The sequence below is a fragment of the Lemur catta genome, chromosome 8 (assembly GCF_020740605.2).
Source record: "Lemur catta isolate mLemCat1 chromosome 8, mLemCat1.pri, whole genome shotgun sequence".
NCBI classification, from domain to species: Eukaryota; Metazoa; Chordata; class Mammalia; order Primates; family Lemuridae; genus Lemur; species Lemur catta.
Genome location: NC_059135.1, coordinates 66,211,692 through 66,230,520, shown reverse-complemented (window position 1 = coordinate 66,230,520; position 18,829 = coordinate 66,211,692). Strand labels below are relative to the sequence as shown.

Here is an 18,829-nt window from a genome sequence, read left to right as displayed (position 1 = left end):
CAAAATTAGGGAAAAAGCAACAAAGTATTACATCTCAAAGTAAGACAGAAGATCTCTAAAGACCCTTCCAATGACATTTTTTTATGAAATAAGAAGGAAGAAGGGCATGCACAGTTCACATAAGACTCAGGGGATAGCCCTAAAATGTCAAAGTCAACACCACAAATAGCATAAGAGAAACTGGTCTAAGACTGGGATACCTGACCTCAGAAAGTATCTGGAGGTAACATGAGCAGGAGAACAATAAAAGAGAAACAAAGACTAGATTTGCAGTTAAAAACAAATGCAGCTGAGCAGAAATAAATCCAGAACGATCACTTCTAAAACTCTGGTAAGCTAAGAGGCTCTACTGAAACCCAAGATGGCCTCTCACTTGTTCACCTGCTCACCCTGAAAGGAAATGCGCCAGAAAACAATGTTGAATTGATGAAGAGAATTGGTGAGGTAGCATTCCTGAACTGAAGCTGCCCTTGGCCTCAGCTCAGGCCAATGGTGCTTTTCCACCTGCTTTTAATCAAAGGTCAGGAGCATATTATTTTCCCATTCAACAAGAGCAATAAACATAAAGATTTCAACTTGAGACTCTCAACCAGAAGCTACAAAAATTTTAAAAATGAACAAATAAACAAGAACAAGCAAAAGGTCAAATAAAATAGTACACTAAGAAATAGATGAAAATAAAGCTACACTACTTCATGCTATTATAAAATTAAAGGGATTATGAGCTCTGATAAGGGATTTGATGAGGAGCTACAGGTGATCAAGAAATATATATACATGTATATTTATATATACACAAACACACATATATATGAACAGATAGATATCAAGAAGTAAATGAAAAGTAAGCTGGCACAGCTCATAAAATTATATGAAAATAACAACCTACTGGAGAAAGAAATGCTATGTTAGAAAAAAGGAAAAATAACAGATACTGGTAAAAACAGAGCCAGAAACTTCTAGCAGGATGGCAAACAAGAATCTATGAAGGTCCCTCAAACTACAATACAACTAGATTATGGATAAATCATAACAACAGTAACTTTTATAGCACAAATAGTCTTGCAAAAAGGCAAATTCAAAAACAAAATAAACAAAAATAAATAAATAAATAAAGTGAACCAGAAAAAGAATAGTGAGCTATGAATAAAGGTAGCACTTCCTGTAAGCAAATGCTAATAAAAGCTCTGCAATCATGACACTAAGCCTGGGCTCTTCTGAAAAGTAGAAATGAAGATTTTTTTATATTAAAGAAAGAGTTTACCACTAGATTTTCAGTGAAGGGTCTTTTAAAAGATCAATATTAGGAAGAAAGAAAATGATCTTAGAAGGACTGAAATACAATAAGAAGTAGTGAGACATTAATAAAGATAAGGTAATAAATGTTGTCCTCTTAAAATAACAACTATTATTATATTTAATTTGTATGGTTGAAAAGACAGAATTGAAATACTGGAAAACAATAACATGTAAGTCAAGAGAACGATCAGAGGTAACATCCTCGCCTCCTCCAAAAGAGGAGGTTAATTGTTTTTATCAACTACAGACTTTGCTAAATCATTATGTGTCCATGGTACAAGTTCAAGGACATCCATTGAAAGACCAGAAATAGAGGGGTAAGATGGCTGACCAGAGACACTAGCTGCCAGAGCATCTCAGTCAGAAGAGAAAGTTTTAAATCAAAGAGCAAAAACAAACAAACAAACATAGATCAAGTGTAATTCTGAGGGAAGGGTGCCAGAACCTACAAGAGACTCCACAGGAAGAAGTTGCAGAGCAGAGCAAGAAGGAACAAAATATTGGTAGAGATCAACCCCCCAGAGTTTTGGAGTCTACCAAAAATTGTGGATGGAGCAGTTTGTTTCTCCCACCCTCCCACCTCTGACAGTCAGCAACTTTCCAAGCTACTGGAGAGAATTTCTATCCCCATGATCCCAAAAGCTGTTGCCGCCAATGAACTGGGAGCTTCTTATGTACAAAGCACTAGGATCCTAGCCCCCATGGGGTGCTCCCACTGACACAAATGTGGTTCATCAGGAAGTTATTTAATTTGCATGTATTCATATGGTTTTGAGAGTTCCCATTGGAATTGATTTATGGGTTTATTCTACTGTGGTCTGAGAAGATACGTGGTATGATTTTGAGGAGTATTATGCTAAAAGTTTTAAAAACTTACACAATATGAAGAGTCCTAGAAATATATAAATTACTAAAACCATCTCAGGAAGAAAAAGAATTTTTAAACAATCCTATAACTAATAGACAAAGCAAATCAAATTTAAAAAATTCTTCTACAAGGTAAATAGAGCCAGATAAATTCACAGGTCTACCGAGCTTTCAGGAAACAGAGTTCTACCAAACCGTCAAGAAATGTCAAGATTGTTCTAATCTTTACAAACTCTCCAAGAGAATAGAAAAAGAGCAAATACTCCTCAATTCAATCCATAAGGCTAATATTATCCTGATGGCCTATAGGGCTATAATGATAAAAATGGGAATAATTCAGATAAGAAAAGAGAAAGAACCATAACCAGTACTAGAAAATTGTGAATAATCTTAAACCTCAAATGAGATAGAGAGAATGGGGGGAGGGGAAATTGGATATCTGCAACTAACCTAGGCAAGCAATAAGAAAATCAGAAAATCAGGAAGAATGTGGGAGATCACATGAACAGGGGACTACTATTAAGATAGAGTTAATATACTAATTAGAAGAGATTTTCAAAAATGAAATAAACAATGTAAGGTGAAAATGTGATATGTAATTTAAATTTAAAAAGCCTTGGATATTAAAAATTTGATTCTAAATTCTGCTAAAAACAAGCAGATGTACTGAATATGAAAATAGATCTTGATTTGTGAAGATCATAAACAAAGTAAAAATGAAGAAAAAAATGAAAATCAGGAGAAAAAAACAAAAAAAAATCCTGGAGAATAGAATACTCATATTTTTAAATTATAAAAAGTGAGGATTCAAGAAAAAGAGAAAAAAGAGATGGAAAAAAAGTAATAATCACTAAAACAAAAATATAAACAAACCATCATTGACATGAAAAAGAAGATTAATTTTTCAGATCAATCTAGACTTATTTAATAAAAACACATACAATTCACACTCCTAGTCTGATAGATAGGTGAAATTTTTGATTCCAGGAATAAATAGTTTAAAAAACACTTTACAAGAGAAACAAAGTGGCTTTGAATTGTCTACCTGCAAAACTAGAAGCCAAAATAGCAACTAATATTTATTACTATCTTGAGAAAGGACTGTGATCCTAAAATGTACTATCCTACTAGTTTAGCATTTACACGAGAAAGCAAAGAGATATTTTCATATATCAAAGACTCAGGAAATATAATTATGATGAAAGTTAAAGCATTAAGTTGTACAACATTGCATATAATTCAGTTTATGTAACTATATTATACTAAATAATTGGCTTATATGCATATATAAATGCCCAAAGGACAATAAGAAAACTTACTAAAGTGTTAACAACAATACTTCTGAAGAAGTGAATAGGAGTTAAATGAGAACATTTTTAATTTGATTTAATAAATACATTAAAATTGTTTTGTCACTGCCAGGCAACTATGCTCATGAACGTTCTCATTTGAGGACATTTGATAATCCGTGCTTGACTCCTGTTAAGCGTGTTCCCTGTTCTGGCACCTCACAAGGGGATTTTGCTCTTATAAACTTGACGTTTTCAAATTATGTTTTCTTTCCAAAATAAGCCCAAAGGGCACATGTATTTCTATTGCTTTCTACAATGACTGCCAATTTTTTGTCTATTTCATGCTTAGTGATGCATACATAGCATTTTTAAATGTTGGGGTCTTGGGACAAAAATGTCAATATATATCTTTTGGACCATTTTGACTGTGATATTCTTCCCCCTAAAATAACAACAATCAAGAATCTCCAATTACACAAAGATAAAGCAAATGGATTTTCTTATAATCCCTAGAATGTAAAATCAGCATAGATACCGCAAACATGATCACATGTTAAATCCAAAGATTTTGCTAAAAGCAATGAACATCATCACATTGCACTGGCCTGGCAATATAGCACTTCTAATTTCAGTGTATCTTTTTACCAAGGACTGGTTAATGTGCCATCTCCAATGACAAAGAGAGGGGAGAAACTCATTTATTATAACTGGCCTGCAAGTTCTGAGACAGAATCCAAGTCTTTTAAGTATTTAAATATAATCCATTCAAAATCCTCTGATTACCAGTAGGTTTGAGCACTGAGTCAGAAGCCTAGATGAGCCTCAGCATTATTTGATCTCAAGTAAGAGGAGAGAGAAGAATTTGGGGGTACAAGAAATCAGGCTGGTCTCAATACCTCCTAGGTGCCATTTTCAGTGCTCAGTATTGTGGGAAGCACAGATATGAGTAAGTACACAAATCTGCCTTCAAAGAATGTGGCATTTTCAGAAGCATAAGATAAGAACACTAATGACTATGCATTACAGAAAAGAGGAATATAATCAGCCCTATTAGGAAAGAGAAGCATAAAGAACAAGGATGTGTAAAGGATGGAGAACTCATATTAAAGTGGAGAAATCAAGGGGAAAATTGTGAGTGTGGGTATGAGTGTGTATGCATATATATATTTGCACATGTGATGTTGAGGGTGGCATTTGAGCCAATGTGAAAATGATGGGTTGGATTTCAAAAAATTAGAAATGAAGAGAGGGGGACCTATAGACTGATAGAACATAAACAAAACACTAATGTCAAGCAAGCTTGGGAGTGGAGTGAGGGTGCAAAATATCAAATACAACCCAAGATCATTTTGACACATAGTGGATAATCTGCAAAGTCGGTTAAAGCAGGTAATCATAAAATAGTGTATATACCTGAAAACGTTTTATTTTAATCTAAAATATTAATATGTAGGTGTAGATTCATTTACCAACATTTTGCCCTAGAGCCAACTTCTCTTCCTTGAGTATGGGTTCACTCATTGGAATTCCAATGTCATCCTTCTTGTATAAAGCATTTTCCAGAACATCCCAGCTTCCTTAAAGTGAAAGGGGAATTAAAAGACCCTTATGAAACAATGTAAGTGCAGAATTTTGGATTTTTGCTATTTTCTTCTAGTCTTTTATATTGTCCTACCCAATTTCAGAAGGAATTTTTAAACCACAAATACAACTGGGGACAAAAAACAACCAAACCTTGAATAATATACAACTCAACTAGACGGAGCAGAAACACGAGCACATCAAATGTGAATTAACAAGGGAACAGGGAACATGAGTTAGGCTCATGGACAGGTAAGCAGAGGTCTGTTAAGAAAGTCTCTGCTACAGTCCAGAGGCACAAAATACATGTAGGAAAGCAGGAAAGATAAGGGTGCAGAGGAAACTATGACTATGGTGAGGAGTGTTTACAGCTCTGCCAAGGTTTTGTGCTTAATTTGATCAATAATGGAATATTTTACTTGGAAAATGGCATGATCTGCGGTTCACTTTAGCCTTAAGAAGATTAATCTAGTAATTGTGTAGCATGAGTAGTAAAGGCAGCATCTGGAGTAAGAGTATGGATTGTGTAGGGAGTTTCTTCAATAATCTAGATTTTGGTCAGAAGTTGCAAACTAATGGTCATCTGGCTAAATATGCCTGGCAAATATGTTGTCCTTTGCCTGCCTATGTTTTCTAAAACTTAAAATTTAGTTATCAACATTTAGAAGAAAAGTGATCATATAAAAATCAATTTTTAAAAAAACAAGAAAATCTGGAAAACAACTCACAGTAGCTGAGTAACCACTCACTACCTGGGTATGAGCTGGTCAGTGTCCCACAGTCCCCACCTCTCCCTGTGGTCCTGACATGAGGCTCAGTGTTTATTACAAAATGATTTGTCTTTACCTGGCCCACATCACTCATTTATGCATTCTCCCTAATCTTTGTAGTCATGGAGACAGAAAAAAATGAGTGTATTCGACACAACTGAAATACAGGATATGTAGTGGAGACAGAGAGAGAGAGAGAGAAACAGGATGAGAGAGGCACATTAGAAGCAAGGAATTCTGGGAAAATGGTTGAGGTATTCAGAAGTGATACTTGAAGTTGGGACTGAATATAAAAATCACCAGGAAAGGAACATACAGAGGGAAAAGTAGAGAGCAGAGGATAAAACTTCAAGAATGGCTCCATTTAGGTGGCAGAAAGAGAATTAGAAAATGGAGCATTGAGAACAGATAGTGGCATATCTCACAATGAGTCTAATCACAGATACCAAAGTCTACTACAAGGCTGAAGAGGACAAAGATTAATAAATAGCCACACTGCTGTGGCTATTTATTAGAAGGTTGTTAATGACAAGATTGTTTTATGATTGAGTGATGATCCAAAACCAAGATCACAGAGGATAAGCCAAGGAGTAACTGGATCAGAAGAAAGTGGAGACAGTGAATGGGTAGACCACTTTTCCAAGAAGATCAGTTGATAAGAGAAGGAAAAAGATACAGCAACAGATTCTGGAGGAAATCATCAGGAGAAGATGCATAATACATATGTATACATATACATACATGTATGTAATATATGTATATCTGTAGATACGCACATATATTTAAGGCAAATTTCTCTAAGTCTAGAAGTGGAGACAGCAAGTTATCTTGGAGTATGATTTTGTGATTAAGGGGAGAAACACTGAAGACTGAAGGCCACAGCTCCTTCCAATTCAGCCATGCCATACGGAAGGGGACTTGAAAACAAAAGACATAGCATGTGCATGGAAACTGAAAGAACTGCCATCTTGGAAACTCACATTCTCTTGACTGAATTAAATACCAGATAACCTAGGCTGACTTCTTTCCCAAGAAAATACAATGATATGGAAGGCTCTAGACCAGGAATGGTGTCAGTGCCTTGAACGTTGCAGGGCAAGATTTTAGTAATGACACTTCGTGACAGCAACAGAAGCTGAACTTGGGCCCACTCGTGGCTTTTCAAATTCCCATTTCTCTTTTCAGAGGTATGGAAGTACAAGCAAGTAAGGCCCCAGGGTTTTAGGAAATTTAGGACAAAGGATGCAAACAAAATCAATGAATGCTAGTCTCCAATGTCTAAATTGAGCAAATCAGGGACTTATGAGATTAATTTAAATACTGAAAAGATATGCTCTGCTGATTATGCTGGTTAAGCAGGTCTTACGGGTTAAATTTGGAATAGGGAAAAATGGAAACCATTTATAGGCCTGAGGGAAGAAACCTGTGGATAAGTAAAGAAGATATAAGAAGTGGGAAAAACATGTATTCACTTCAGTCAGGACTTTTTCTCAGAAATAGTGGGAAAGGGAAAGAGAGATAGAAATCACCAGGGGTAAGGGAATTGCGGGAATTCCTTTCAAATGACATCCACTTCAGTGGACAAGGGGTCAGGCTTATGTGCACAAAATGAGAGTGATTGAGGTTGGAAAGAGTGGAGCTTTCTCACAGTCACGATGAAAAATCTAACAGGAAGTTTTTAGAAGGTAGCTTTCTTCTAAAGAGACTTTTAACTGTGTTTACATTTTTCATCGTTTTTCTTATACTCTTTTCCTAGTTACTCCCAGTTCCAACCCTTTACCAATAGCAGAGCTAGTAGAGAAATTACAAACCTCTAGAGCAGTGTCCCCCCAAACATGGTTTCATAATTATCCATGTGAGAATCCTCCGGGGATCTTGTTTAAAACAAAGATTTCGGGACCCCGACTAGGCCTATTGGACAGAATCCCTGGGGCCTGATGCCTGGGAATCTGCACTTTCATCAGTTCCTCAGGTGACTGCTGGGCAGCAAGCCAGCTCTCGACTGAGGACTGCTGTTTCCGAACCACTAGCTTAGCTCATGTCTCGTCCAGAGAGTCTTGTTCGTGACTGTTCACCCACATCCTGTTTTGAATTAGTGGTTCTGTCTATAGTTCTAAAACTCAGAATAAAAGTGTCACATACTGTGGTGAGGAAATAACTACTGTGTCTTCAAACACAGCTAGTTGGAATCAGATCCTTACCCATTATCATCTTCTATGTTTTTCCTATTTTTTATTTAAAAAATATTTTAAAAATTCACTTATGCATCATTTATTGATAGCAAAAAATGTTAGAGTTACTATAATTAAGGAATGTTTATAACAGGACACTACATGTCTAAAAATTTGTTTCTTTCTCATTTTCTCTACTATTTGTGAAGCAATGATAAGGTTTGGAGATATACTGATCCGTGAGCTTAATCCTGCACATTTGAAGCCAATGTAATTATAGAATTTCAGCCTCCAAATGGTGCAAATACCATTCCTCTTCTCATTTATTCTCCATCCATTAGTGTTCGAATCAGGTAGGAAATAAATGAAAAAAAAAAATGGAAGACCTCTTCAAATAGCCATTGGAAAGGAAAGTGGGTCCCATCCAAACTTCTCTGTTCTTTAATCTGGGCATGTGCATTTTCTTTAATAATGAGTTTGTCACATGCCCAGAATGATCTCAGATCACAATCACTAAATCAGCATTGTCATAAAGGAAAGAAAAGCTCATTTCAAATCCAAGTGATTTATTTAGATTAATAATTTTCTAATTTCCCTTATCATATGTCTGATTCAATGTCATAACATAACTGAAGTTCTTTGCACTCCTCCCCAGAAGAGTATACGTAAAATAATGATCACATTTCTAACATTAGTATGAGTTAGGTGGTCTTTGTATAGGCTTATAGTATATTGCATATCTTTACCTTAGAATTTGTTATATTACATATAAATATTTGTCTTCTGACATTATTTTAAGTATTAACATGTAAGACTTTTATTTCTCTTGAGTTTCTAACACAGATCCCACTGATTAAAATAGGCTGAGAAATTGTTCATTGACTTTTTGGATGATTGAATAAACAAATCAAAATTGAAACTGTATAATTCTGCTAATCAAAAATCTTATCCCTTTGATAAATATTTTCTTCATCTAGTTACTATAGAAATATAAGAAAATAGGAAAATTGTACATGCCACCAAGAGTGAGTAAAGCTGTGCACAACTACAGAAATATAACAAAATAGGAAAATTTTACATGCCACCAACAGTAAGTTAAATTGTACACATAGAAAAACTGTTAGACAATTTCACAAAGGGTATCATAAAGTAGCATTCTTTATGATGAGTAATTTAGGGAGCCTAGGTCTCCCCTTCAGTGTTATAGCTTTAGAGACTTGATTCTGTCAACATAGTTATTGTTCCTTGTAATCTGTATTTTCTCTTTGGTTGCTTTTAAGATTTTTACCAAAGATTGACTTTGGTGTGTTCCATGACTCCACTATAACTACAGTGCTTGAATGTGGGTTTGTTCTTGTATACTCTGCTCAAGAGGTAGCCTTTTCTGACTCTAATAATTCATGGGTTTCTCTTTTTTTTAAATCAATTCTACTAAATACTCAATCACCAACTCTTCAAAGATGGCCTCCCTCCTGTTTTCTCCATTTTATCCTTCCAGAATTTCCACTGGATGTATATTGGAACTTTTGATTCTCTCTTCCCTATCTTTAACTTATTTTTAATACTTCCACTCTCTCGATCACTTTATATATGTGGGGACTTCAAAAAGTTTATAAAAATTGCACGGATTTCAATAATTTTTGCACCCAAACTGTTACTAACTTATTATAACATATTTAAACAAGATCTAGTTTGATGCACTAAGAAGGATAAGGTATCAGTTTGAAAAGAGCCCCTACCAGAGCAACATGAATTCTGCTAAAATTGAAACAAGAACAAATATCAAATTTATGTGGAAGCTATGCCCCAAAGAAATCAATAGTTTATAATTGGATAACTTATTTTAAGAAGATATAAGATAGGCCAAATGTGGTGGCTCACACCTGTATTCTCAGCACTTTGGGAGGCCAAGGTGGGAGGATTGCTTGAGCCCAGAAATTTGAGACCAGCCTGGTAACACAGTGAGACTCTTTCTCTGCAAAAAAATAAAAAATTAGCCTGGTGTGGCATGTGTCTGTAGTTCTAGCTAACACACACACACACACACACACACACACACACACACACACAAGGACTAGATGATGTTGAAGATGAAGCCCATAGTGACAGCCCACCCACATCATGCTAGTTTCTCACCATTTAAGTATGATGTTAACTATAGGATTGTTGTGTAGATGTTCTTTATCAAGTTGAGGAAGTTCCTCTCTATTTCTAGTTTGCTGAGAGTTTTTATTACAAATGGGCATTAGATTTTGTCAAATGCTTTTTCTGCATCTATTGATAGGATCCTGTAATTTTTCTTCTTTAGCCTGCCAATGTGATAGATTACGTTAATAGATTTTCAAATGTTGAACAGGCTTTGCATACATGGGGTAAATCTCACTTGGTTGTGGTGTGTAATTCTTTTTATACATTGTTCAGTTCAATTTGCTAATTAGTTTGAGGATTTTTTTTCATCTATGTTAATGAGAGATATAGGTCTATAATTTTCTTATAGTATTTTTGCCTGGTTCTGGAATTAGAGTAATTCTCACCTCATAGAATGAATTAGGAAATATTTCCTCTGCTCTGTCTTCTGAAAGCTATTGCACTGTACTCTTTGGAAAGAGGTCACCATGCTCAGCCCACACGCAAGGCATGGGCGTTGTGCTCCACCTCCTTGAGGGTTCAGTATTTACATAAATAACTTGGGATTTTTCTGCACAGGAGATTTGTCTCTTCACCCCCATTTATTATGTAATCTGTCATTTATTTATATCAGTGTGGACTCCTGAATGTATATTTATTTTATATTTGGGGTTATATCCTAATACTATTTTATCTGTTGCTCAAACTGTTCCATCTCTGGCCATTGGGAGCTCTTTCAGTTGGCTTCTGTGTCCCTTTAACAAATTCCCATCTTTATGAGGTTCCTTTTTTTAATGCTTTCTTACATTCTGGCACTACAAGATGCTGGAGGCTGTTCGTGTACATTTCCTTTCCTGGTCCTAGAATAAGCCATTTCTCCAAGGGCCCATGATATTTTTTATTGAACAACGGGATTAGAAGCCAAAATCTTGGTGCTAGTTGTGCTCATTGCTACTAGGGTGTCATTACGTCTCAGACCTCTCAGCTGACACAGCAAGGAAATATATGTGTGTAAACCAACTTATGTATATACACATATCTATATTTATTAATATATATGTAATCATCTGTACCCTTATTAAGCTAATATTGAGTACATACAAATATCTCCAACTCTAACCCATTACCACATGCATCCTTTCTTGCTTATCTGTAAACTCCCAATCCAACAGTGAGAAATATGGCTCCCATCATCAGCCATTTATTTATTAATTCTTCAATTCCTATATACATACATAGCTATATCAGAATTGTTAATTTCTACTCATGTGGAAAACATGTTTTTCCACTAGAGTACAATGTTTCTGCATGATTTATCTTGCCTTTGGTTTTACAGACTCCAATTAGTTCCATTAGGTCAGCAGCTTTTCTTCTACCCTCTTAAATAGGTTATTTCATACATTTTTAATACAATTAGATTGCTTTTGTCACATTCTTCATTCCATTCTGGGATCCTTCAACTTCCTAAGTGGGTTTTTGTTAATTTGAATCTATTAAGGATAACACTTTGTGTTGCAATGTTCTATGGGTTTTGACAAATGCATAAAGTCATGTATCCACAATAACAATATCACAGGATAGTTTTATCACTATATAAAACTCATCAGTGCTCCACCTATTCAATCTTCTCTGTGCCCTCCTCCCACTCCTAACCCCTGGTAACCTTGATATCTTTACTATTGCCATAGTATTGCCTCTTCCATAATATCATACAGTGTGGAATCATACAGTGTGTGGCGTTTTCAGATTAGCTTCTTTCACTTAACAACATGCATTTAATATTCCTATCTTTTCATGACTGAATAGCTTGTTTTTTATAGCTGATTAATAGTGCATTGTATGAATGTACCACAGTTTGTTTATCCATATTTTCTCACAGTCTATGCCTTGCCTTTTGATTTTCTTAACAGTGTCTTTTGGAAAGCAGAAGTTTTCAATTTTAATAAAGTCAAATTTATCAACTTTTCTTTCATAGATCAACCTTTTGGTCTATCAAAAAACTCATCACAGGCCGGGCACGCCTGTAATCCTAGTACTCTGGGAGGTCAAGGCGGGAGGATCGCTCAAGGTCAGGAGTTTGAGACCAGCCTGAGCAAGAACGAGACCCCGTCTCTCCTAAAAATAGAAAGAAAAGTTAAAATTTGTAAAAATTATTTATAAAAAAAAGAAAAAATATAGAAATAAAATAAAATAAAATAAATAAAAACTCATTACCAACCCTGAGGAAATCTAGACTTTCCCTTATGTTGTCTTAGAGAAGTTTTATTGTTTTTTGTTTTACATCTTTGTCTATGATACATCTTGAATTAACTTTTCTGAAACATATAAGATGTTGCATAAGTTCCAAAACTATTAATATTTGTTGAAAATTTTATCTTTTTCCATTTAATTGACTTTATTCCATTGCCAAATTAGATTGACTATAATTGTGTGTGTCTATGTCTAGGTACTCTATTCTGTTCCAATGATTTTTATATGTCTATTGCTTTGCCAATACCATGCTGTACTGATTATTGTAGTTTTGTAGTAAGTCTGGAAATAGTGTATTGAAATTCCTCCAACTTTGTTCTTTCAACTTCTTCAGTATTATGTTGGCTGTGTTAAGTCTTGTGCCTTTCCATATAAATTTTAAAATCAATTTGTTAATGTCTATAAGATAACTTGCTGGAATTTTAATTGGGATTGCACTGAATCTATAGATTAAGTTATGAAGAACTGACATCTTAACACTATTGAATCTTCCAACCCTTGAACACAGACTATCTATCTATTTATTTGGATATTCCTTGATTTTTTTACTGGATTTTTATAGTTTCCCACATAGAGGCCCCACAATATATTAGATTTATACCTATGTATTTCATTTCTTTGTGCTATCATATTTTTTAAATTTCAAATTCCAAATGTCCATTGCTGCTGTATAGGAAAGCAATTGACTTTTGTATATTTACTTTGCATCCTGTGGCCTTGCCATAGTCACTTATTAGTTCCAGGATTTTTTGTTGTGTTGTTGATTCTTAGGGATTTTCCACATAGAAAACATACCATCCAGTTTCTTTTCTTCCTTACCTATTTGTATACCTTTCTTTTTCCTTGTCTTATTTGCACTAAGATGTTCAGTACAATGTTGAATAGGAGTAGTACGAGAAGACATCTTTGCTTTTGCGACTGCTATTAGGGGGATAGCATCCAGTTTCACATCATTATGATACTAGCTGTAGGTTTTTTGTAGATGATCTTTATCAAGTTGGGGGAGTTGTCCTTTATTCCTAAGATATATATGTTTTATATTCTTTCAAACTTATTTTCTTTAAGTTCTGATAATTTTTTTCTGATATCTCCTGACTTTTGTGCTTTGTAGTTTTGATAATCAGTGTTCTGTTTCTTTTACTGTGGAATTCCTCCTGTCCTCTTCTTATAAAGATGTAGCTGCCTAGAAATGGCAAAGTCACCAAATTCACTTAAGTACATTCAGATTCCCTGAGTAGAATTTAAAAGCAAGTAACTAGCTCATTCTCTAATATTCTTTTCAAATCTTCTTTTATCATTCCATGCATCTTGGAGACAAAATTGGGAGGTCAATAATAGACTTGGATTCAGTTTCTCACTCAGCTTTTTGGCTAGATATACAATCTTGGCCAGGTTCTCTAATCCCAAAATTCTTTCATGCTGCCATTTCTTTATACAAAAATTAAGGTGGTAACATTCACCACTTATTTTTACTCAAAGGGGTTTAGAAACAACTCAATATCTTTATATATTACCTGGTTTGCAAAATCCTTGAATGGTGTTACAAACACACTCTAAGATGGTCCCCTAACCCTCACCTCCTAATGTCCATGCCTTCATGTAATCCCTGCATCTTTAGTATGGGTGGGATCTGTGACTTGTTTCTAGCTAACAGAATATGGCAAAGCTGATGGGAAGTCACTCTAGTGATTACATTACATAATTTAAGACTCTTGTTATGGCTTTACTCCCTTTTTCTCTCCATAGCTGGCTATGAAGAAGCAAGCTGCCATGAATCGTATGGCTGCAAGGAAATCACAACCACCTAAGGGAGCTTATAAGTGGTTCCTTTTCCAATCAAGCCTCCAGGCAAAAATGCAACCCCAGGCAACACCTTGAGTGCAGCTTTGTGAGACCCTGAACAGACCCAGCTAACCTGTGCCCAGACTCCTGGCCCACAGAAACTTTGAGATAATAAATATGTTTTAGGCTTCTAAGTTTGTAATAATTTGTTAAACAGCAATAGAAAACTAATACTAGTTAAGTATTAAGTAGTTAGTGCCTTTTAAGGGCCTCAAAAAAGTAAGTGTCAAGAGGTCACTCAGGATTAAAAAAACATCTGATTATAAAACAATCATTTCTTTTAAGGTAGAGAGGTAAGAAGGGAAGGAGAGAGAGAAAAAGTTCGGACACTGAAGAATAGCATTCTTTATTTAAGAAAGATATCAGATTTTGATTTCATAGCTCATAGTTCTATAAGGGGACAGTTAAAAGTAACAATAGTTTTATGAGCCAAAGGGCTCAACATAGTTATGTATTATTTAATATATTTAGTCTCTATACATTCATAAATACTAATACTTTGTGATCAATATATACAAACTGTGTCCAAGTTTGATTTCTTCAGTTCAAACTGGGATTTTAAATACTGTTTGTATCATGCACCTAAGCTATAAAAGAATTGCAAAGTATAAAATAATGAATAAAAATTTGTTTCAAAAAATATATTGCCAATAAGTTTGACATGGTGTCATCCCTTCAGTCACATAATAAACTAATTCCCAATATGTTTGATTCAAATTTGATTTATCAAATGCCATTTTAAAAAATGCATTTTTGTAACAAATTGTCAATTAATGTAATTCACCAATATTACATACTTGGCAACTTCAGGTAAAAAAAATTACTTTTTAATTTTTTCCCAGTAAATTATATCAAAATGAGTCACTATGCACCATAAGGTTCTTCTAAAGATCCGCTGAGGTCAGACTTAGTCCGAAAAGCTATGCTGTGAGAAATTTACCCACATTTCCACTAAACAAATGCTAGTTTTCTCACAGCTTATGAACACGTCAACATGACCTTCTTTCCTGTACCTTGGTTAACCAGTGCTTTTCTTTTTTCCCAGAACATACTTAAATCTTGACTTAATTTCTCATCACAAACTAAAGTAATACCTACTCTGTCCCTTCCCTGCCTCTTTTTTGCATTCGATGTCTACTATCATAGAGCTAATATTACACTTCTGTACTAAAGCCACAAGAAAAGCAAATGATCTATGGTCTGCTTTCCCATAGGACCTGTGGTCATTCTTAAAGCATTTTTTCACACTGTAGAAGACTTAAAGTCATCTTTTTTCAAATATAATATTTCTTTCCCCTGAGCTTTGTGCAATAGAACTAACAGGAAATGCTGCATTCACACAAGCAGATCTTTAACATGACAATTCTAGACCATGATGAGAAATAAGCAATACCAATTGAATCATAACTGGTTTGCAAGCTCTTTTTGAAAATAAATGCATTGCTAACCATGCAGGTATTAATGTGCCTATATCTGAAAACTTGCCTGTGGAGGCCAAGAGAGTCACCCTAAATGTTTGTTTTCCTATTTACCAAAGACAATGCAGTCTCTACAATTATAAATTTTAAGTATTCCTGCTGGTGAAATAAAAAGTACTGTGGTGATCACAAAAGAGTAAATGATACCTAGAGAGACGAGAATAGGCTAGAGCCAGGAAGGACTGGCTTCCAATTTCAGCCCTGACACTGATGAGCCATGTGACTATGGGAACGTCTCCAAATTCCCGCCTTCTTATCGGTATGCCTAACACCTACTGTAGGGTTACCATGGGGATCACATGTAAAGTGCCTTTAGCCTGCTAGGCATTCAGAAATGGTAGACAGGTTGCTGTTGTTTCTGTGAAAGGTGCTACATGCTGCCTTTCATCTGAACAACCCTCATGCAAAGTCCACTGGATTCAAGGAATTGACAGAAAGCAGATCCCAACCAGAAATCTTTTTATATTTCAATTTTATTACTTATTTCTTATCCTATAACCTTCCTTACCCTGCCCTCTTTTTTCCTCAAAATAACTCATTCTTTAGATTAATCAGAAATTTACTTAAGTGTACCAGTTCTACTCAAAGGCAACTTGTTTCTGTTTCTCTCTCTCACACACACATACACAAACACACAGACACAGAGCTTAAAATCAGTAAGGACTATTTATTACATAGTCCAAATCACCTACTCTAGAATATAGTTGATGAACATCTGTGTCACCATAACAGAAAAATCATGGACTTTAATAGATATTGAATAAAATATAGAGTGATTTAAAGGCTAGAAGTAATGTGATACTAACATAACCAACAGACAAGACAAAATACTGCTGAGGTGGTAACTATTTGGAATATATAGCATACAGTAGGAAGTAATGTGAAAAAATCTACAGGAAGAAAATCTTTTCCCAACTCTCTTTTTGGTTTTTAGACATTTGTAGCAAGATAATAATAGTAGTCGTCATCATCATCACAAGGCTGTAGGATCCTGAGAGTTCTAGACTTGTCATCAATGTTTAGGCAAAACAAAAGTCAAATTAGGAAAATGAATGAGATTTCCATCGATTTTGTTTAGACTGCCTATTAAAGAGTCCTTATTATCATCTTCATCAGCACCCATCTCAGACCACATCTTTCCATGGTTCTAAGGAAGTTTAACCCCTCATATTAATAAATCTTCCTGCTTTATCATCACTATGGGAGTGAGAAAAGGCTGGTGGTCATCTTTGTTTATAATCCATTCATAGATTTGAACAGAAACATTCAAAATGGCCTATTATTAAGCCTTCCCAGGAGCTACTAAGCTTAAGCAAACAAAAGATTTTGTAACCTACCAATTATCCTATGGTAGGTTATTATATTTTTGTAGGTTATTATATTTTTGTCACTCCTTTATTTACACTTGATTCCAACAAGTTCTCCATTTTTCACATGAATAATCTAGAAAATAAATATTACTCTTGCTTTCACAGGCAGCATTAGAATGAGCAGGCCATTGCATTAATTTGTTATATTATCTAACTTATTACTTGATTTCCCTAACGTTTGCTGAGAACAGCTGTTCTGGTTGAAAAATGACTTAAGAAGCAAAAACAATGATGCAAAAACTTAAATAAAGGTCATTACTGCCGTGAAATGGGATGTCAGTTAAGCAATCCATCTGTATTTTCCCACTAAGCTGGGTGGAGTTGATCTAGATGAGTCCAGAGATATTTGTGAAATAAGCTAATTTGAAAGGGCACCACCACCCCTCAAAAGCGACTCTCTTCCTCTTCCACAGCGCGGTGAAGGCCAGGGATGAATTTCAAGAGTTGCTTCCGGACACTTCCTTTTCTGCCCTTCCGAGGCAGGGTCCCAAACATGCTTGAGAAGTTGCCTTCCCACAGGGGAGACATAGATCCGCTGCTGGTGGTGCTGATGCTGCGGTCTCTCCTTGACGAAGACCTCCTCAGAAAATCATCCCCATCCTTGGGGACGAAACACTCATCATCTGTGCTCGTCTGCCGGCTGAAGGCGCCCCTGCTGGAGTCCTCAGACATGCACGTCTGGTAGCTGTCTTCGCTGTCCATCGTCACGGAGCTGAGCCAGCTCTTACAACTGCTCTCACTGGATAATCGATTCCGGTCTACAAGTACCGGGCCTGGACCAGGCAGGGTTCCAAACAAAGACAGCTCCTCCATGTCCATGTTTTCCAAACTCAGGCAGTTAGCTGCATCACCTGGAGTACAGAGAACAAAGTCTACTGTGGAATGATCTGAGCATCACTCCCGACAAATAAATACAGTACACCAGAATTCCTCTTTCAAGAACACAAGAAAGAATGAGGGTGGAAAATATTTTTCACCAAGCTTTCACTTGCGTGAATTAGTGACCGTTTATGAGGCCATCTGATAAACCTCATGGTAGGCGTTCCCAAACTTTTGTTCATGGACTAAGTTCCAAGGAAAAGATTCCATGGTCACAAAAATTATGATGTTAGACTAAATTTAAGCAAGATACTTCATATGAGAACATTCAACCTGACTGACAGTATGACAGTGTGACTTCTGAATCTATGAAATAATTGTTTCTGAAATTTAAATGACTCTGAAGCCTTTTTATTAAAATTCTCACACATATGGGGTTCCAAGGAATACACTTGGGGAAATGCTGTCTGATGGACTGTCTCCATTTACTCCCTCTGATTCTTGGTTACTGTCTTTTTAAAATAATTGTGAAATTATTATAAAATTATTTGAAGTATATGGGAAACACATTTATAAAACAGAAAATTTAAAGGTGTTTATGACAGGTGCTTATTAAAGCAACTATATCTTCCAGCCTCAATATTCCAAGTTTCAATTTGGAATACTTAAATGCTCTAGAAGGATGCTGTACCCAGAAAGCATTTCTATCCTCAGATAAGAAATAATTTATTTGAAGAAATTGAATTTTATCTGCTTGGCTGGATTTTTTTCATCAGCCCTTAATAACCTCCACCTGGCTCTCCAAACTCACACGTTAATACCACATCAACATCCTGTCCATACTCCACCTGCTTCCTCACTACTTGAGTTGGTTAGTATGTTGCTAAATAAAAATAAAGATATTGGCATGAGAAAAATATAAATAGAAGGTGACTCTGCTTCAGAAAAAGTAGCAGAATACTG

General features: G+C 35.5%; 1 protein-coding gene across 5 annotated transcripts in view; it reads right to left on the bottom strand.

Moving 5' to 3' along the window:
• Positions 1-14,524: 14,524 nt before the first annotated feature.
• Positions 14,525-18,829, bottom strand: part of LOC123643808 (cytohesin 1 interacting protein) — a 71,002-nt gene continuing 66,697 nt past the window's right edge. For all 5 annotated transcript variants that reach the window (XM_045559564.1, XM_045559565.1, XM_045559561.1 and 2 more), the window contains one exon: positions 14,525-17,898. In XM_045559564.1, coding sequence (XP_045415520.1) covers positions 17,432-17,898 — 467 coding nt within the window. In that variant the 3' untranslated portion in view covers positions 14,525-17,431. The remainder of the gene's footprint in view (positions 17,899-18,829) is intronic.